At 31.8% G+C, this 22,236-nt stretch overlaps 1 protein-coding gene across 1 annotated transcript; it reads left to right on the top strand.

Moving 5' to 3' along the window:
* Positions 1-3,330: 3,330 nt before the first annotated feature.
* Positions 3,331-21,931, top strand: LOC135132210 (alkaline phosphatase-like). Its single transcript, XM_064060220.1, has 5 exons — positions 3,331-3,430; positions 3,480-3,623; positions 19,907-20,040; positions 20,088-21,096; positions 21,151-21,931. Exons 1-5 carry the CDS (start codon positions 3,355-3,357, stop codon positions 21,396-21,398), a joined length of 1,611 nt encoding a protein of 536 aa, XP_063916290.1. The 5' UTR covers positions 3,331-3,354; the 3' UTR covers positions 21,399-21,931.
* The last annotated feature ends 305 nt before the right edge of the window (positions 21,932-22,236 follow it).

Below are 22,236 nucleotides of genomic sequence, written 5' to 3'. Positions count from 1 at the left end.
TGTAATCCAGATATTGCAATTCGTATAAAATATCTTTTAGTGTAGTTTCTCTGTTTCACTCACACGTATACAGCTCGGCAAGCGTTATCGCTACTTGTCTTAAATTACGAGTAGCTATTATAAATGATTTTCAGTTCATTCTTCAATCGTACGGTTGCTATTACACATGGTAGAGGTGTTTAAAGTGTTTCGTTAAATTATTGATTCTAGATCAAGATTCAAGAGGACTCACTCCATTTTTCCAAAAATTTGGGAATACAATACTTTTATTATTAGTATTACACTGCATCTATCCACACTGACATATATGGCCTTGCAAAAATGTTGATGACATCATCACAAAATTTTGTAATAAAAAAGTCACTTAACACAAACGCGTAGCACCTTACTTGAACATTACACACATATATATCTTTATTTTAAACTATAATAATAATTGTCATAAAAAAAATAAAATTCGCAAAATCAAATCTTTTAATTTTTCGAAAAAGCTGGATTTGATGATGTATGTATTGTACTTTATGGGCGAGGAAAGTCCTGTCGAAATAATCTGCAACTATTTTTTTAATTTTCATTATAGATTTCTCTTGTTTACGGTAACCTTAAAACATTTGCAAGAATTCAGAGCAATCGGTTTTGCATTTTCTAAGTTAAATTTAAAAATATTGTTATAAATTTTTTATTTTTTTCAAAAAAGCTGGATTTCCGGGGTAAAAAATCAAGGCACGTGTATGGATCACAAAGATAGGACTATTTTATAAAATTTAAATATGCAAAATTTTTATATTAATTTTGAACAGGGATTTACCGTACTTATATTTTAACGAGTACGCAAAATGTCAAAGCAATAAGTTCCATACTTTATAATTCGAATTGTAAATTTCTAATTTAATCTTTTTTCCAAAAACCTGCTTGCTTACGATTAAAAATAAAGATGAATTAATACATTACAAGTTCAAAAGTATGACATTCTTAATGTACTCCTAAAATTTCATAATGATCATTTTAGTACATTTAGTAGACGACAGACGATAGACGGACGGAAACGGAAGACCCACTCTTTCGTATTCTGGAAAATTCGTCAAATGAACGCTCCTGTAATCTTCCCTAGCTTACGTTCTGAAAGTAAAGTAGTCCGGTCAAAAAGACATAAAAATAGTGATCAAATAACAAAAACTCCGACAGAGCTGAATTTTGGTAGACACCTTGGGTACACCAGTGGAAATAAAGTGCCAAAAGTCCCCGAAGATCCCATGTGTGCTAAAAAAGTTATTGAAGATCAAAAGTCGAAATTTTTGTTTTTTGGATTTTTCTCGAAAATGGTAAGTTTTATCAAAAATATACTTCATACAAAAATTATAGAGCATAAAAGTATCTACAAAAATGGCCTGTATACTTTTTTCCTAAGAATCACCATTTCTAAGATATTGCCATTTTATTAGTATACATAGCCATCTTTTCACAACCAGAAACTTAAAACATATCATTAAAATGGTACATTTTTGCAAAGAAATATATTTCCTTATACCAATTTTGTACTTTATACATGTTTTAAGATTTAGGTAGTGAAAAGAAGTCTACACATATTAAAACAAAAAGCAAAATATAAGCCCGCCAACCCGCCCTATCCCAATTGTGATGATGTTTTTTATTCACTGTGAATCAAAGGGGCCGGAGCTTGACTGCAAAATACTTAATTCTTTACAAGAAACTAAAAAATGTTTCTGAGTATCGTGTTGTTCAACATTAGTATGTACATTAAGAAAAAAAGGCAAAATATAAACCCTGGGGTGGGTACCCCATTTCAATTGTGATGATTTTTTTTTATTTTTAGAAACTTAAATTACGTTTAAAATGGTATTTTTTTTAAGGAAATATAAATTTTGAAATTAGACTCCGCCCCTAGGTCTGCCAACGAATGAAAAGTTCACTATTATTTAGATCAGGGCAGGTATGTGTGGGTCTTAATCTTTCGCATTAATTTTTCCTTAATATACATAGTATTTTTTTAATAACGCGGTACTCAAAAACATGTTTTTAATTTCTTGTAGAGAAATAAGAATTTTGCAGTTAAGCTCCGCCCCCTTGACAGACGACGAATATAAAAATTCATCACAATTGACATAGGGCGGGTGGGCGGGGCTCCAGTATGATTCAATGTTTGGTTTTTAATGCATCTGGTACGTTTCTTGAAATCTAATAAATGCCTTTGAAGTATTTTGTTTTTTCATAAATGGTTTCATCAGGAAGAGTGTATACGGACACATTTTCAAAAATTGCTTTTGTCTGCAAAAATCATTGAAAATGCCAAAGTGGATTGTTACGACACTAAATAATCTTTTTTTTAGTAATGTCATAACGATATTAAACTCGAACTGTCTCATCGTCAAGGCTAATATGAGCTGTTACTCAAATATGTAAATTTCTAAACGTTTCAAGTAACAAAAGAATGAGGTTATGGAATGTTATACAAAAATGTATTGTACTGGAAAACAGTACACAAAACAGAGTTGCTTTAGATTCAGCAAAAAAATATACGTACAAAAAGCTATATATTATTGAAAATTGTGCGAAACATTTCGAAATGTTTTAGAATGAATTAAAATGTCACATTTAACGAAAAAATAATAATCACCTGTGATTTAATAATGTTGCAAGCAATTAGTACAAGAACAACTGATAGTGAAACCGTGTCGACAATATAATCAAAATACATCAAAATAAATTACAGAACACAAAGTAAGTTAAGTGAATATATAAATAATGTATTTTCTTTTGTTCTCACGAATCTGCAATAAACCAACAAATTATTGCATTTCCTATTCCTCTGCACTTTTTATGTTAGATGCAATATTGCAATACGTCCCTGGATCAATTAATTCATACTATCTAATCTACGAAATAATTTTTGTCAGAAACCTAGCTAGTTTGTACTAAGCTCCTAATAAGAGTATTTAAATTTTACCATACCACCCGGGAAGTATTAAAATTTTTGAAGGTTACTTTTCTGATGGAGCAATACATGTTAATACTTCATATGTGTCTTCATTTAGCTTTTGATTAGTATTAAAATTAATTTAGTTAATACTCAAAAAAAAAGACAATATCAAAAATCGAATTCGGTAAAAAAATTGTATCAAGTCAGGTAATAGAAGAGGCTCTAAACAAGAGGTATGTGTTGCAAAACTCATTGCCATAAATCATTTTATGCGAGAAACTCTCCTAATTCGAGCAAAAAAATTGATTTGGTTGCAACTGAAATCATGTATTTAAGGGGGGGCGACGTAAGAGGGGACAGTCAAGAACACAGCACTTACTCTCGTATAAAATCACTCGAACTTTAATAATGAAGTAATGAAAATGCGTGTCGAGGGTATTGCTTTTTTCTTACAAGTTGTAGCGGTGTTGCCGTTCTTCGTTTCCGGGCACTGTGAGTTTACCCAATTTTTCTCCCTCGTGTTGATTGCGGTCAATTTCAGGGGATGATTCGGTTCACCCGCACTTCCCACGAAAAGTAAAAAAACGTTCGACAGAAGAGAAAAGTGAGGAAGACTCGGCAGATTTTTGGATTCGGAACGCGCAAGAAGCCGTGAAAGAGCGTCTGCTGCGAAGAGCCAACGAAAGTAAGTGTAACTCCAAAAAGACGGGACAAAATTTTAAAACAATCGGGCCCTAAATGACGGGTTGTGCGAAAGGAATTTTCACTTTATGTAAATTTTAAGTGAGCTATTAACATTCAAGCTGTGGTATTAGCTAACGATTTGAATAATGGGTGCATTGATAATTGCGCAAGCCAGTTAGGATTAATGTGGGTTTGATGGTAATTTTGGAGGAAAAACGGTTGCAAATTGGCGAAATTTTCGTCGCCTTGGCCTAAAAAGAAATAAACCACACTGCAAGGAAGGCGACGACCTTTACAGGTTTTTGCCACAAGGAAAAAAAATTGAAATTCTTTCACTGTCACGTGACCTTAAATACACACGACTTGACTTACATATTAACAATTCAAAATTTCAGTCTTGGAAGTAATTTCACGGTTACAGGTGACGAAAATCAAAGGGCAATGTAGCGTGCGATAACGCATGATTAAGTTTGTTTCAGCAACTTAATAAAAGTAATCGGTACAAGTTTTGCATTAGATTATTAAGTGCACCACAACTTGCCTGGCAAGTTTAACAGGTCATCGTAATCAAATCGGTTAGAATGTGATTTATTAACAGACTGCGTTAAAAATTATAAACATATTCCAGATAAGATGCAAAGATAAAATCAGTGTGTATGCACTGTGTGAATGTTCTATAATGTATGTTTGGCATTCTCAGAGAGGAATAAATTCTAAAAAACGAGCAAAAGCTGTTTAAAAACTGAAAGTTTGTATCGGTTCCGGGCATACTAGTTTTATCTGGTATTGTAGCGGCATAACTAGATTAATGTTCTACTAAACACTTTTTCCTGTTTATTTATAATCACTTCAGAATGGATCTCCAGACACCAAAATCTTAACTGAATATTTTTGAGTTTTGTTTACAAAGCAAGAATTATGCTTGAAGTTATAAACAAGACTGAGAAAACCTTTTAAAACATGTTTTCTTTATTTAGAACGAAATTGAAAAATATCTTCTACTCAAAAGTTAGTACTACTTTGGCATCTAAATTTTTGAGTTCTGTGTTTTCTGCCCTATTTTCATCAAGTTCTTTAAAATAATGTTATTAAAATTTAACTGATATTTTTTTTTCATTATGTAGAAATATCCCATCAATTTTATGTCCAATTGGAAATAATCATCTATCTTCTGCTTATCTATTGCCAATATTATGAGACAGATACCACTGCCCAAACACTGTCTTATCCCCAACACAAATTTGATGACGTCATCTTACAACTAAATAAGCAAATCTTGAGTGAAATTTATATCGTAGTATACTCCCTATTTAAACAGCCACCGCTCCTTTCCAAATATTTCGCAATCGAGGTTCTTCTGGAGTGCCCGTCGTAACTTTAGCTTCCAGACTTTTCTTTAGTAGAGCGCCGCCGTCGGTGGTGATACATACTAGAAAACCCATAGACTTCGCACCGGGGAGGTGTATGGGTTTATTTCGTAATAATATATATCGCACTGTGAGAGCACTACTCACGTAAGTCAAAACCAGCGTGTTTTGAGTAATGGTGATTTCTAATTCCCAAGTTCGTATATATTATTTGTATCTTAAATACCAAAGGTTTCGAAATACATTATAGTCGTATTGTCAATCTATTATTAATCGTGTTTTTATTCCTTTAGAGTAGAACCTTCTACTCGTTATAGAAAACAAGAAATTTTGACTTACGTGACTATTGCACTGCTACACCATATCAAATATTTTGGCTTGCGTGTTAATAAATTTAAGACAAGAGCAAACTAGCAACACATTGTAATGAAAAAAATATAACAAAACACAAAACGATCACAGTATTAATTCATTCAACATCTACACTGACCGGCAAAAAAAACCGGCCTCCCTGAAAAATTTCGCAAAACCACTTTAAAACTTAATTTAACTAGTGATCGTTATTTTATTAAAGAATAATTCACTATTGACACATGATGTACAAATTAGCACAACAAAGAAGACAATTAAACGCAGAATTAAATTTCATTTAACGAAATAACAGAAACAGACCAAGTACGATATTTTCTTAAAAAAAAACAATAAAGGAGGCTGTTGTTGTAAATAGTGTATTTCATCATTTAACTATAAGTTTGGCAATTAATAAACGTTTTCACGCGAAAATAATTCCGTTAACTCTTACAGACGTCTTTCAATGTGTCGCTCTGTTTCTGTTATTTTGTTAAATTAAATTTAATTCTGCGTTTAATTGGCTTCTTTTTTTTGCTGATTTATACCTTATATGTCAATAGTGAATGGTTCTTTAATAAAATAACTATCACTAGTGAAATTAATAATTTTTAAAGCTTCGTTTTGCGAAATTTTTCAAGGTGGCCGTTTTTTTTTTGCCGGTCAGTGTACTATGGCTAAATTGTTATAAAATGTGTTGTAATTGTATTTAATTCATTTTTTTATACATAATTGATTCAGTCCATCGTATTTTTTTACGTATTGCTAAAGGACCTTCATAAATATTGTTTAATCATTTTCATTTAAGTTTGATGCCGCCGTTGTCGTGATGTTCGGGAATTGATTGACTATTATTTCCTGATATACTTCCTTTCTATACGAAGTTAGAAAATTCCATCGGAATTTTTGACAAATTTTAATTTTTTTATTTCGCTCTAATTAACTTTCCTAGCTTTCCTATTCAAAGAAAAATTGATTTCCATGTTTTCGGTCAATTCTTAACTATGTCAGAAGACATTGTGCATTTGTTGTGTTCAATTTGTACCTAAATTAGTAGGAGTATCAGATTATCAACATCGACTGAAATCTCATAGCTTCATAGCTTACGTGCATTTCACTTTAGTTTTGAGATACGGCAGTCTTGCATTAAGTGCACACGTAATGTTCGGAAATGCAATACTAACATTTTGATGAATTTGAGCATTACGCAACTATTAAAAACCGTTTATACTTACATATACTAAAACTACATTAACTTTTTTATGCATTAATGACGAATTTAAGAATTCGGCAAATTTTGACTTACGTGAGTATTGCTCTCACAGTGCGATATATATACCCATTTATCGTTGATATGATTATACATAAATCGTATCACCTGTGGACTTGTTTGGTTCACTTTTTTGTAAAAACGGTCTTTGACATTTAAAATCGCTCTATTATGTCCTTCTTCAAAGTTTTCAGCAAAAAAGTAGTCCACTTTCAGCCATGTCCCCACCTTGTGATTGGTAGTTCCGGTATTGAAAGATTTATCACTCGATTCTTGTTTTAATAATTTAGTTCCTAGAGGAAATATTGAACACCAAAAATATTTACAAGCTATTTAATTCAGTTCAGTGATTATGAAACGCATCATTATTTTAATTGCGATAATAAAAGGAACCATCAAAAAATCATTACATTAAATGAATTTTTGTAGACTATTTCAATAATAAAATAAATGTAATAACGGGCACTGAAGAAAAAAACTTTACAACTTTACTAGTGTAAGCTAAGGAAGTATTGTAATAGAATCCATCCGAAGAATGACTACTTTCGTGTTTTCATGCCCTTAGAATGCGAAGCAATAGGTCCCTGTTTCCGTCGATCTGCCTGTTTATCTGTCTGTCCGCTGTGTCAATTTTTATTACATAGATAATCTCCGACACTATCGAACCAATTGTTGTCAATTATTAGAAATATGTGTATCAGGAATATCGTGTAAACAGTCGTGACATTTCAATTATGTAACATACAATTTAGTCCGTGGTTTATGAATCCGCCTTGTTTTTGTTTATTACTATTACAATGTTTATTGTTTAAACCGTCTTGTTGTTCTATAATCACATAATACGCAGATACAAAATTTGCTTAACATTCTGTTACTGCGGGTGTAATCGAGTCTCCGTTTTCTTCCATCGGTGGAGAAGTGCGAACTGACACTCCGCGCCAGACCAATTAACCAAGTTAGCAAAGTGTGTTTTCGAAAAATAACACATTCGAATCAATGGTTCAATTTAAAAAAAAAAACAAGCTCAAAAAAGCCTCTTAAAAATTTGTAGGGTGTCATTAAAAAATGAAAACAGTTGGATGTCTCACACAAAAACAAACATATTTATACAGGGTGACTGCGAAATATGTGCAAATATTTTAACCACGGCATCCCCCACCCCAGTAGAGCCGAAATATAGAAAAAACAAATTAAAAATCGAATGGGGCAAAACCCCCATGAACCACCCTCGACACGAAGGCACTGAGCCACCTTGCAAACAGAGTTGGAAAAACGTTCGACTAAAAACGACCCAAACACTTTCAGTTTCAATTAAAAGTAAAACCGACTTTTTGCTGCTTATCATTCGTTCATTCATTTACTCATTCATCGTTAAAGGTCAGTGTGAAAGTTTTTTGGTAATTTTGATTCTGACGGATGTTTGGTCCTTGTCACAACGATTTTACATTGTTTATTGGAACAGAAATAAGAGCAACTTAGAATGCTACTAGCTTTTTACAAGAAATGTTGAAAATGTTGTTCTTGACTAGCAATACAGGCGTCAGAGCGTCGCAAGAGGTTTGTTGATAGGCAAAAAAACACCGGAGTAGCGGCTGCCACTTTCACTTGTTGAAGCTCTTCAATAATTTCTGGACACTGTTGATTTTCGCAAACGAATTGTTTCATCCAACCAATACACCTTTCTCGAAAACCGTCTCTTGAAATCGTACTTGTTGACGACTATGTGGAGTTCCATTGGACAAAAAGTGAGTTACACAACGTGGACAATCAGTGGACTCCAAACCGTGCACTTTGTCAACATGGTATGGATGTGGCCGTGTTCTTTTAATGTAGGATGCACTACAAACTGCGAAAATCCAAATTCTCCTTTCTGCCCCATCACGACCACGATCGTAAATTTGAGGTTGAAGGTAACATGATCTCGGAGATGCTGTACCACCATATCGACACACTCTGCATTGGAAAACTGGACCATACACCGATTTCAACGACCGCTCGATAATGACTGGCCCTTTTCGTGTTTTTCACGTTGCGATTAAAAAAGTGCCTGATAAAGTTACTTTTTTGGTTCTTACTCCGAGTCCCCTACCCATTCATTGCAGTAATTATGTAGGTCACGAAACATTACCAGCGGCGCATATAACAATTTACATTTAATTTCAAATAATTTTTTCTAGACACTGCTACCACTTAGGACCGTGAATTTTTGCCAGTGACATAATCATATTGTGAGCTATTGCCCATTTTTTTTTTTTGCATGTATTTCGCAGTCAGCCTGTAGAGTACCAAAAACAAAACTGTCAAAAAATTTATAGGGTGTAAAAAATATATATGGTGTCATTTAATTTCTGAGAGTCCTACTTGTATTATCATTTTTTATACCCATATGAAGGTTATCACAAATAAATTCTCAAAACCACATTTTATTATTTTTCAGAGAAGCGGGATTTCTTAGATTATATTTCAAGGACGTGGAAATAACCTTCGACTAGTTTGTTCAAACTTCGTTTAAATGATATTAATGACGGTATTTTTTGCATAATATTTAATGTTAATTATAAGATAGCTAAGATAGACTTATTTTAACAAATGACATCCTCTAAGAAAATAAAGGGCGGGTGGGCGGGACTAGCACTTGCTAAGATACACTGATTTTGGCAAAGTATGCTTACTGGGCTTCTACTCGTCAAACTGATTTTTTTAGAATAATTTAGCGTCTACAGAATTATTATAACAAAACAAACTAAGTGGCGAGCGCAGCGGGCACGTTCAAGTGTTATAAAAAATTACTTGTTGATGTCCCCGAGAATTTTGTATTGTCTAAAAAAAGTGAGTGCTGAAAATATTTGTGATTATCTGCTGAAATTGTGGAGACTAGCAATTTAAACGTGTTCTTTTAAATTGTGGAAATTTATTCCAAATAACTTCTCTGAGACTCTTTCCTGCAGACTTCTATGAGAATAAAGCTGAAAAAAGGTTCAGGTGTAAATTAAAAAAATATTAATTGGTATCCCTGAGAAGCTAAATTATTAAGAAAGATTTTGCTGTTATTTAAAAAAGGGAGTTTAAACACTGTTTGTTGATGATCAGTAATTTGCTTTCATAGGAGATGTGAAGAATTATTATATTAAAAACTAAGTAGCCTTGTTGACTGTTCATTTTTAAATTTTGAAAAATTATTTTCAATTTGATAGCTGATTCTTACGTATTTTTGAAATATGAATTCCATTTTTCTCTACCACGTAAGGATTTTTCAAAAAAAACGTTTGAACTTTTTTTTTCAATCAATAAATACATTATTTACAGGTGATTGAGAAAGTAAATAAAGTATTCTAAAATATGCTTAAATCAAATGAAAACACACAATAAAATAGTAAATCTAGCAAAAGAAGTAAATTGAATAAAGTACCTAACAATTTGTGAAAAAAGCTTACAAGATTTTGCAATTTTCAAATAATTGTTAATAATATGGTGAAAAATTTATGAAGAAAATAATAATTACTTATAATCAAATCATGTTTTTGTCTGTCCACATATATTTATTATTACATATTTATTTTTAGTTCCTGCATTTTACATCAACCTACGTTTACATATAATAATTAGTAAAAGCTGTAATACGTAAAAAGTGAAAAATTAAAAAAATTAAAGTTATTTAGATAGAACTTCCCTTTTTATAATAACCCCTAAAAATTAAAATAAAGATATGTAAGGACTAATAAAACATGACTAAAGGCGCATGCTGTGCGTACCTTCCAAGTGAGTGTTTCAAAACAAGATTTTGTGACGACGTCATCACCACTTCATCAAGAACTCATGTATCAATTTGAAAAGGTGCAGTGTAATACCAATAATAACGGTACTGTATACTCAGATTTTCTGAAACGGGATGAGTTGTTCTTGATTTTATTAATATAAAATTTGACGACAATCGGTCCAATAGTTTCCGAGATTATCTACTAAAAATTGACACAAACGACAGACGACAGACAGACAGACAGACAGACAGACAGACAGACGACAGACGACAGACGACGGACAGACGAAAACGCCAAACCTATTTTTTTGGCATATAAATCATTTCAAATTTGTTCTTAACGATAAATTTCATCTTTTAAACTCCTCAGTTTTCCTTTTTTTCGATTTTTTTACTTTTTGGCTTTCCCACGTTTTCCGTTTTAAAATTTTCGATGTTTCAGTGTGGGATTTTTTGATGTTTCGGTTCTACAATTTTTCTATTTTGCAATTTTTGATTCCTTCAAATCTCGAGTTTTCAGTTTTATAATTTTGTTGTTCGATTCCTTGGCCACAGGATTTTCCAATTTCCTAATTTTTTCCTTTTTTAGTTTTTCGATTGTTAGTTTTTAATCGCTCGCTTTTAACTTTTCAATTTTTCCATTTTTCGATTTGATTCGATTTTCGATCTTTTAGTTTTAGGATTTTGCAATGTTTCGATCGTTCAACTTTTCAGTTTACAGGTACTTTAATATTTCGTTTTCCCGATTTTTCAGTATGAAATTTTTGGATTCTTTAAATTTTAAATTCCTGCATTCCTCAATTTAAAATTTTTTGATTTTAAAATCTCTCTTTAACTATTGATCTTTTTAATTTGTCGTTGTTTCAATTTTTCAAGATCTAACTTTCCTATACAACTCTCTGTTTTTTCAGTTTTCCTATTTGGCAATTTTTGATTCTTCAAATTCTCTATTTTTTCGTTACTAGATTTTACAGGTTAACATTTTTGTAACAAATAGTTTGATTCCTTAACCATATGATTTTCCAATATCTTTCGATTTTTCGAATTCCTCAATTCCTCGATTTTTAATTGTTCCGTTTATCGGTTTTTCAATTTGTAGTAGACTTTCCATCTTTTAATGTTAGAATTTTGTACTTTTTCGATTTTAATTTTTCGTTTTTTCGATTTTTCAAATTCAAATTTTTCGATTCGTCAACTTTAGAATTTCTGCAGTTTTTTGATTTTAAAATTTTTCAGCTTTTGAAGTTTTAAATTTTTCGACATCTAACGTTCTTAACAACTTTTTAATTTTAAAATATTCGTTTTTTCATTTGTGAGATTTTTCATTGTTTCACTTTTTCGTGTTTTCCATTTTTCAAATTTACAATTTTGATCCTTCAAAATCTCGATTTTTCCACTTCTATATTTTCAATTTTGTAATTTGTGCGATGCTTCGACAGTACGATTTTCCAATTTTGATAATTTTAATTTTAGAATTTTGAAATTATTCGATCGTTCAACTTTACCCCCCCCCCCCAAAAAAATAACAATTTTAGACAATATTTGCAAAGATTACATTCAGTAAAAAATTTTGGCATATAAATATTTTCAAAATTGTTCTTAATGATAAATCTTGTGAAAAATATTTAAAACATTCATTATACTTAATACTAATGTTAAAATTCACGTTTATTTTTTATTGGTAGCTTTTAAATTCCTGTTTGTTAATGTTAACTGCTATGTCATATAAGCTAATGCCGTAGTAAAATTAAAAATTTTAAAAACCCATTAAAAACATTAGATAAAGAAATTATATTTTCTGTTAATTTTTACTTTAATTTTACTTAAGTTCTTAATAATAATCTATGCATTTATTTTTATTAGTGCTATTAAAGAAAAAGATAACATAAAAATATTAAATTTTACTAGTTTTTATTTCTTGTTTAAATTCATTATTTATTTTTACTGCCTGTTTTATTTTTGTTACTTTTCCACTTTTTACCCCCAAAAAATGTCATTACCAAACATGACCCAAACTAGAGTTATGGGCAAAGGATATATGAACCTTGAAGATACCGGAAACCTAGTGATCTAGGCATTAAAAAAATAGTCCACTGTTTAATAGACGAATAATTTAGGATTTATTAGCCTTAGAAATATAACCTCTTCACGAAATTTGACCGATATTTTAGAAATATCCGAATTTTTCCACACCGTTTATAAAGGAAAAAATTTATTTTTTGGAAAGCCGATTTCGCCTAATTCACTTTCCATCTTCAGGCTTTTACAGATTAACAAGAATTCCAGAACTAAATAATGCACTTAAACAATACTTTAAAAATGGGAAAAATGGAAAAACCTAATCTAAAATGCAAATGGCGTTCGAGGAATATTTTTCCATTTAATAATACTAAAATGTAATGATCCAAAGTCGGTAACAAATTATACTTTTCAATAATAATAATTTATTCTTCACATAATACAGAATTAACATCAAACTGCCCATTCTTATCTAAATAATCGTAATTACGCTAACACCTAACATATAATAGACATTGCGTAACACAACCAACACTGTATTTGCATCTTAAGATTTATTTGACGACCGTGACGGATCTGCAACGTGATTTTTTACCAGTCTGGGACGCATAAAAATTGCTTCATTCTTTGCTTAGCAAATAATTTATTGTAATAAATCAGTAAACACAATTACTAAACGTTTTTTTGTATAGCCATTAACATCCATCACCGATGTTATTTCTGCACCTAATCGCATAGGCTATAAAATGCAGTTTTAATTTAATGTTACGTCTTCAGAAGTCATCCTTTTTACATTTACGTGACTGTTATTATTATTACTCACTTGTATCTACGTTTTAAAATGGTAGTAGTTAGTTATATAAGTCAGAAAAAAATGTATAATGGATAGTGACACTAATTATTTTATCTTCAAACTACGTGAATTGCCAACTGAAGCGCTTCAAAGTCACTGCGGATTTCTTCCGTTCAGCATTCAATTTTTGTTTTATTGCACTGAAGTAATCAGTTTTTGAGAGTGAGTGAATAATTTTGGCTGGAATTTTACCATCTAAATGATAATTTTTAGGTATGTTTAAGATTTCAAATTACAGTTTCAATTTCCGAGTTTCAGGATAATATGTTTAACAAAATCTGCAACAGACAGAGCACACGGGACCCCGACATTGTCGGTACAAGCTGTGAAACGTCGAGAAAATACGAATTTATATATTCGTGAAAATTACTCCGTTATAATTTCACTTACATTTGGCTCCGAAATTTGTATTGGAAATCATAACAAATTCTTAACGTTATTTTCTATCATAATTTGTGTTTGTAATTTTAAAATTTCTTTTGTCCTTAATTTACAAAACAACTTGTAATGTAAGAAAGAGACATGTTTTCACTAAATGCGTAGGACTTTCGTGGTTAATTTTGTAGCATTAAAAGATGAACAAAATATTGGTTTAAAAATTCCACTATCATTTATTATGCAAACTAGCAATATTATTTGTGCTAAATTTTTCAGGTAATTATTTAATAATATAATAAAAAATGTACACCTCGCTAAATTGAAGTTGTTTGCAAGCTTATTGTAACGACAATAAATTTAGAACTTGCAAATTAATAATAAAGTGAAATATAACATAACAAATATGTCATTTACTGTTTGTTTTTTCAATAGAACCGAAATAGTTAAAATTCCATTACCGAAAATGTATGCATAATATTCATTACTCGTAAAAATTTGACACCAAATAGCCTTCAAATATGTCGCTAGAAAGTGCGATAATATTGTTCATGAATTACCAGGGTCAAAATTCTTGTCCAAATTTATTGAATGGCAAATATACGAGAAATAGTTTTTAATAAGACATTCACTTTGATTTAGATGATTGGATTTTTGGGGATCACTACTGGAATTTAATTAAGTAGGTGGAGAATAATTGGTTTTTGCTAGTACAATCATTTATTTTTGAATTTTGTAAAAATGTTTGTTTTTCGTTTTTACAATTCGCAACAAGTTTTTTTTATAAAAGAGATTATTGTTTAAAATTAATAAAACAGTAGTTGATAGCAAAGAATAAAACAGTTACTTAAGTTCCTAACGCAAATATAGTGAATAAACAACTCTAACTGGTCATTAATGAACTTCACAACTTCAAGAAACATAAAAAAGCCACTGTTAAGATAGTTCTTGTGATATATTCTAAAATACATATTAACATTATTCTAAGAGAATTATCGAAGTTGGTCTGGAATTTAGTTGCGAGTTCAAAACTTATTAATTTCAGCAGTGCCATTATAACTAGTTTGAAACAATTCTAACTGACTTGTATGTTAAAGAAACAAAAACTGGAAAATTTCAATGAAGTCATTAACTATCTCCACATTTGCATTTTTATTGAAAAAACTGAGCAACCTCTTCAGATTTGCGATGCACTCGAAAGCATCCTAGTAATTCAGCTTTCTAGGAGACAGAACTTTTATTTTAGTGGCTGTTACACAACTCGCTAATATCTCAGCATTTTAGTGGTTTGATGAAATTAATGAAAGAAAATCTAATCGTTCTCATGACCTTGCCTAATCGTGTCGTTTGAATGTTAAAAAATTCGCTGGTACAGTTCAGTGACTCGTGTTTTCTAAAAAGTTCATCAACACGATTTACTATGCAACTGACAAAATTAGTAATTATCTAACATAGAAAGACAACTCAAAAACGTTCTAAAATGGAAATAATCAGACAATTTGGAAGGGTAACTGGTCAAAGACTTTTGTGTTCCTCTGGTTTAACCGTTTTCTAAACACAAAATTGCATTTAAAAATCAGTTAAATTTTCTCCTAAAGGAACAAAATGAACATAAACTAGACTCCAGTTTTATGGCCGTCGCTTTTTCTCTGGTATGGGTGTGATTTAACCACTGTACAAATAATGCAGCCACCGTATCAACTGAATCGTGTTTTTTATTTATTTTTTATTGTTCTCTCAGTCTTATATCTGATAGTATGTTACAATTTTTTTTGTTGGTGGCTCAAATTCGGTAAAAGAATTTCCAAATTTTTCATAATTCTGTACTTGTGGTTTATGAAATCGCCTTGAGGTTTTCCCCAGGCTTCAAAATTTTCGTAAAGAAGTTGAAATTGTTTAGCAACCATTTATGCTAATATAAGCGGAGCTCCGATAAGGATATTTGTTTGATAGCTTACAGTAGGCGACTTCCGACTTGTAACCCGAAGGTCAAGCATTCGATTCTCTCATGGGTCGTTTTTGTTTATTATACTATTACTGCTATTAACTATTATTTTATGTATATGTTACGGTTAAAGTGAATACTCGGCTAGTTTCCAAACTAACTGGTTGTTAAGCAAACTAACCAAATCGCTAGTTATTATAGACGAAAAACTATTTTCTCTTACATTAGCAGGGTTTCTTGGTTAATTTGTAAACTGCCAAGCTAGTTTATTAACTACCGTACAAGTTTGGATAATTTACATACTTTTTCTAAAGTACATAAATTAACCGAAATAATTGGTTAGTTTACAAACCAGCCACTTTGTTCTGGTTAAAATAAGAACTTTTTCTCTAGTACGATAAAATAACCAATGAATTGTATAATATTTTAGGCAGTTAGTATGCAAACAGACAGTTGTTTTAGTGTTCAATGCAGGCAATGATTCAATTCATTGGTTATTTTATCGTACTAGAGAAAAAGTTGTTATTTTAACCAGAACAAAGTGGCTGGTTTGGTGGTTTGTAAACTAACCAGTTATTTCGGTTAATTTATGTACTTTAAAAAAAGTATGTAAATTATCCAAACTTGTACGGTAGTTTATAAACTAGCTGGGCAGTTTACAAATTAACCAAGAAACCCTGCTAATGTAAGAGAAAATAGTTTTTCGTCTATAATAACTAGCGACTTGGTTAGTTTGCATAACAACCAGTTAGTTTGGAAACTAGCCAAGTATTCACTTTAACCGTAACATATATAATTAATCAAAAACAAAATTTTGCAAAACTGAATTTTATAAATTTTTCAAAGAAGCAAAATTTGTATTTCAAGGGCGAGGAAAATTCCGTCGAAATAACTTTCGATCAACTTTTCTTTATAGTGTTTAAAAAAAATAAATGACGACATTCTTGCTCCACTTCACTGTCTCAAATATTTAAAAGGATCCTCCCTTGCTCCCGAAGTACAATGAAACATATTCAGCAGTTTTGAGTTGAGTTTTTACTTTATAGAATTTTGTGATATTGTATCACATTCATTAATTTCTTTGAGCGACAGAAAATTTGCACATTTCGGGTAGACTTAGGAATTTAACTCGTTACTAAAAATAAAAGTACAGACTCATCATATTTTGCACATTTAAGATAGGATATATTCAGTAATATTTTGAGATGACGTCATCAGTTTTTTAGGGGGGATGAGCAAATACATTTTGATCAAAAATTGCTCATGATAACCTTAAAACATCTCCAATATTTCAGAGGATTCGGTTTTGCAGTTCCTAATTATACCAATAAAATAAATTCACGCATTCATTAGTTTTTTTGAGGCATCCTGTTTAAGGAAATTTAAAAAATATGAATGCATTGATAAATCATAAGTATAGACTGCTCATATTTTGCACATTTTAGATGGAATTTATCCGGCAAAATTTAGAGATGACGTCATCAATTTTTAGAGGGGATAAGCAAGAATAATTTGACTAAAAATTTATTATGCTTACCATAAATTTAAAACATCCGCAAGATTTCAAAGCATTAAATTTGGCAGATTCAAAATTAAATTGCAAAATATTGTTTTATAATTTTCATTTTTTTTCCAAACATCTCGACGTTTTGGGTAAAAACTTAACACGGAGTCATAAACTACATATGTAGGATTTTATACAATTTAAAATCCATTTACTATGTACAATTTGAACTGACGTCATCACATTCTTGGTGGCGATGATTACACAAATTTTGGTTAGCGTTTACCATCAAGATGATATTCCTAATATAAATACAAAATTTGACAATAATCGGCCCAGTACTTTCGGAGATTATCTGTCTAATAAAAATCCGGGACAGTAGACAGACGGACAGACGGGCAGACGCTTCTCTTACGCTCGGGAAGTAATAAATAAATAACAACATTCTAGTTCCACATTTCTGCCTCAAGTATTTATTTAAAACGATAAAAGCTTGAAATGTTAAAATATTACTTTATGTTAAAAAATGTACAGTTCTCGTTAGTAGGGTCGCTTTTCGAATAAATATTATATCTCTAGCGGTTTATCTGGCAATGACATCAAATTTATTATTTCAAATTTTCAAGTGTTGCAATTATTTTGCCAGAGATCTTTATGATATGTACTGTGCGCTTTAAAATATTTTTGAAATTGAAAGGAAAATTAACAAGATGACATAGTATTCTCGATTTTGCTTTAATTTTTGCAAACTCAGCCAGTAAAGTTAAACAAAAATTTTTTTCGGCTGGTAGTTTTCATATTAAATGCTTTTGAAATACAAATTTTCTGACGAATGGTTACGTTCCTATTTTCTGGACGTCTCGTTATTCCTAGAGTACGAAACAATAAATATCCCGTTTCCGTCTGCATGTAAGTCATCTATCTATATCGATTTTTATTAGACATATAGTCTCCAAAACTACTGGGCCGATTGTTAGCTGCCAAATTTTATTCCTAGGTATGCAAGGAACATAGTGTATAGTAAAACGCTAATCAAAGTTGGTCTAATCACCCCCACGAACGATGCGATGACGCCATCTCCAAAATTTTCAGTATTAAATGTTCATTTAAATGTTATAAAATAAGATATCCAAATTTTTGGGAAAAAACAAAATTGTACAAAAACGTTATACATTGTAAGGTTACCGTAAACATGGTAAATCGTGAATTAAAATTTTAGTTTAATTAATTAATTCATTAATCTTCTCCTCTGTTTAGTGGAGACAAAATCAATCAAATTTCAGTCTCTTTTAATACAAATGCCACCGCTGATGCTTTATCTGAACGTACTAGTAGTCGAAGTATAAATTTAAGGAGTTGAAGTCAACTATGTACTGAGAATACATTTTTTCCAAACAAAAATCACTAAATCGAATTCTATAATTTTTCAAAAATGTGGGATTTATTGGATTGTACTTCAGGGACGAGGAAAGTTCTCTCGAAATAATCTTCAACCAAATTTTTTGGCTTTCCATTAGTTTGCCGTATTTATTATTAGTTAGTTATTAGTGTAAAATGTAGACAAGAATTAAGGAAACGTCAATTGTCTCCTCACCACTTTTTTATTCTTCTTAAAATTGATATTCTAGTGATTATTTTTTTAAATAGCTAAAATACGACAAGTAAACTGAGATGTCAGATTCTATTTGGTCCAAGAGATTGATGTCATTTTCTGAAAAAGCAAAGATGAAATCACTAGAGTGATTTTACATAATGACAGGTACTATCAATATATTACTTAATCTTCAACAATTGCACTTACGATTTTGGAAATATTGACCATTTTAATGAAAAAATATCTCAAAATTAGAGATTAAGGTTATATTAGCTTATGAATCCGCCATTTTAAGATAGATCTCATAACTGTAAAATACTAAAACAAAATATTTTTAAAACTTATGACTCTTATGAGTGTGCCCTGAACCCACTTCAATAAATTAAGCGCCAAAAAAAACTTTGAAGCATATTAATATTATGTCAAAATTTTGACGGAATAGAAAAAAACAATTTTATACCTACTTGATTTTTACAATCAATAAGATTGAAATATTCAAAATGGCGGCATGGTAACTCTTAATCTTAAATATGTCAATTTCTCCAATAAAACACAAATTTCAAAAATCGTAGTCCTGTTTTTTTTTGCTAGGAATACGATAAATAAAAGCTAATTCAATTTAGGCAAGAGATTAGTCGGCAACCCAAAATCCACACCAGATTAACAACTCTCTAACTAACGTAATTCTAATTATTGTAATAGAATAACTGTGTTTAAAAATGTATATATCTTATTCAAAACATGTAAACTAAGTGTGTTTCTGCAGTGAAATATCCTATACATATAGCATTCGTCCATTATAAAACATTACTTTTGTAAAATCCTATTTGTTTTCATACTCATAGTCTTTATTTTTCAAAATTTGTATTTTCGCTACATTTGTTTAGAAAATAGTACGTGTACTATAATACTTACTAAATATATTCTGTTGGCCAGAAGTGAAGCTGACATGTTATAATAGAGTCCGCCAAACAGTGAACACTGACCTTTTGTTTCCAAACGTGATAATTGGCACCACCAAGGTTTGTCTGATTTTAGGATGTGTATTCGAAAGAATCAAGGTTTTGCGAATCCGACGTCGTTGATCAATTGATCATTATAACCTAAGATGTGTTCATTCACCTCTGATTCATAGAACTTTTGTTACTTTCATGTCAGAAATCCGAGAGGAGATCTATAAATTATCATTCACCGTTTGACGGACTCAGATCATACTGAACCTGGTGCAAATATATTAATTCCTATATTTCAGATATCGCCAAAAATGTCATCCTTTTCCTTGGCGACGGCATGTCCATCCCCACCATATCAGCAGCACGTGTATACGTAGGGGGTGAAGAAAAACAATTATCATTTGACACATTCCCCTACACTGGCTTATCTAAAGTAAACCAACAAAAAAACCTTTTCACCTTTAATAAATATTTTTTTAGACCTATTGCATCGACCATCAAGTCGCCGACTCCGCATGCTCCGCCACAGCCTACCTAGGCGGAGTAAAAGGCAACTACGGCACAATCGGCGTGACAGGAAACGTCAAACGTGACGATTGCCCCCCCATGCGCAACTCAACAAATCACGTCCTCTCCATAGCCCACTGGTCCCAGCTAAAGGGCAAAATGACAGGTCTCGTCACCACAGCACGCGTCACGCACGCGTCCCCCGCGGGTGTTTACGCGCACACCGCCGAACGTGACTGGGAAAGCGACAATGACGTCATCGCGTCCAACTACGATCCAGTCACGTGCAGAGATATCGCGTGGCAACTGGTTCACGGCGAAACCGGCAAAAAACTCAACGTGGTTCTGGGAGGGGGACGAGCGAACTTTTTGCCACAAAATACCAAAGATGAGGAAGGGTTTCAAGGTAATCGGGTAGATAAAACCAACTTGATTAAAGAGTGGCTGGAGCAGAAAAACCAACTGGGGGCTAAGCCGACGTATGTTTGGAACAAGGAAGGACTTTTAGGGGTTGACTATAACCAAACGGATTATCTTCTGGGGTTGTTTAATCCAGATCATGTCAGTTTTAACTTGAAACGGGATAAAAATAAGGAGCCGTCGTTGCAGGAGATGACGGAAGCTGCTATTAAGGTTCTAAGTCAGTCGGAAAATGGATACTTTTTGTTTGTTGAGGGGGCTAGAATTGACATGGGGCACCATAATGCTCAGGCTAGAATGGCGTTGGATGAAACCAGTGAATTCTCTAAAGCTGTCCAAGCTGCGATTGATATGACTAGTGAGAGTGACACTTTAATTGTGGTGACGTCAGATCACGCCCACACAATGAGTTATAGCGGATATGCCCATAGAGGTAACGATGTTTTGGGAATAGCCGGAAATGCCGATGACACTATTCCTTACACGGTTCTGAACTACGCTAATGGACCTGGGTATAAAGCTAGTGAAGGACGCCGCCATGACGTGAGCAAAGATGACATGTGTAGGTGTTTTTTATATATTATTAATACCAGAAACAACTGTTTTTGATTTTTAGCCAATGAAGAGTATCGTTACCCTGGAATTTCACCCCTCCATATGGAAACCCATGGAGGTGATGACGTGGCAATCTTTGCGAAAGGCCCATGGGCTCACCTTTTTACTGGAGTGATGGAAGAAAATGTGATACCTCACCTTATGTCGTACGCATCTTGTGTCGGCAATGGTGAAACTGCTTGTGATCCTCTTGAAAAAGAATGGCATTTTTCTAGAATTATGATTTTAGTGAAGAAAAACTCCAAGTAGATTTAGGAAAAAAAAAGCCGAAAAGTATTACTTTCCTATCATTTTTGATAATAAGTTATTATCTAACGTAGTTTAGAGTAAAATGTACCTGATTACCAGTAAAACGCTGCGCTGTAGGTTGTGAGTTATTTCTGCCACTATCAATGCTTGTAGTAGAAAAACAAGAAAGAAAAAAATAATGTTTGAATATTAATACTTTTCATGATCTTAATCAGTAAATTAAGGACACTGGTTTTTATTTAACTGTGACCTTAACATATTTCGAAATATTAATAAATGTATATCTGTTATAATTTTCTGGCCTTCCTGGTTTTACTCTGTTGTGTTTACCTACTTTCTACATAGAAAAACGTGAGGTTGCTTAAAAAATAGATACGTTATATGTGTCTAATTTGCAGAAAATTTGAACAATAGTTGTGTTCAAATATGCACAATATAGCTAGCTATGATGAAATATAATGAAAAATGTGCTAATATATGTGTGTATAACATATTATTTTTACGATCAATTTGATTTCGATATTTTCTTTCATTAGGAGTAATCTTTCTTTATACAAAACTTGCGTTTAAATGCGTTTTATTGTCAATAAAATTTTTATCGTCTCCTGTGTCTTATGTACCTTTACCACATTCTAATCTCATACTTCCGGTCTTAGTAAAGTCAACACGTTTTTTACGTCACCTTGGCGAGTCGGTGACGTATTACTAACATAACTACTACCGATAAAATAAAAATAAAATCTGTTTAGATCTTGGTTTACTGAAGAAATATATAGCTACCGCAGTTATAAAGTTATCGAAGGAGTTTAATATCCAAAAATACTCCTGCAATAAAAAA

The sequence above is a fragment of the Zophobas morio genome, unplaced genomic scaffold (genome assembly GCF_036711695.1).
Source record: "Zophobas morio isolate AGI-343-1 ecotype UQ-CSIRO unplaced genomic scaffold, CSIRO_AGI_Zmor_V1 ptg000021l, whole genome shotgun sequence".
Lineage (NCBI taxonomy): Eukaryota > Metazoa > Arthropoda > Insecta > Coleoptera > Tenebrionidae > Zophobas > Zophobas morio.
Note: the sequence above shows the minus strand (reverse complement) of the source record. Positions and strands in the feature narration are given on the sequence as shown.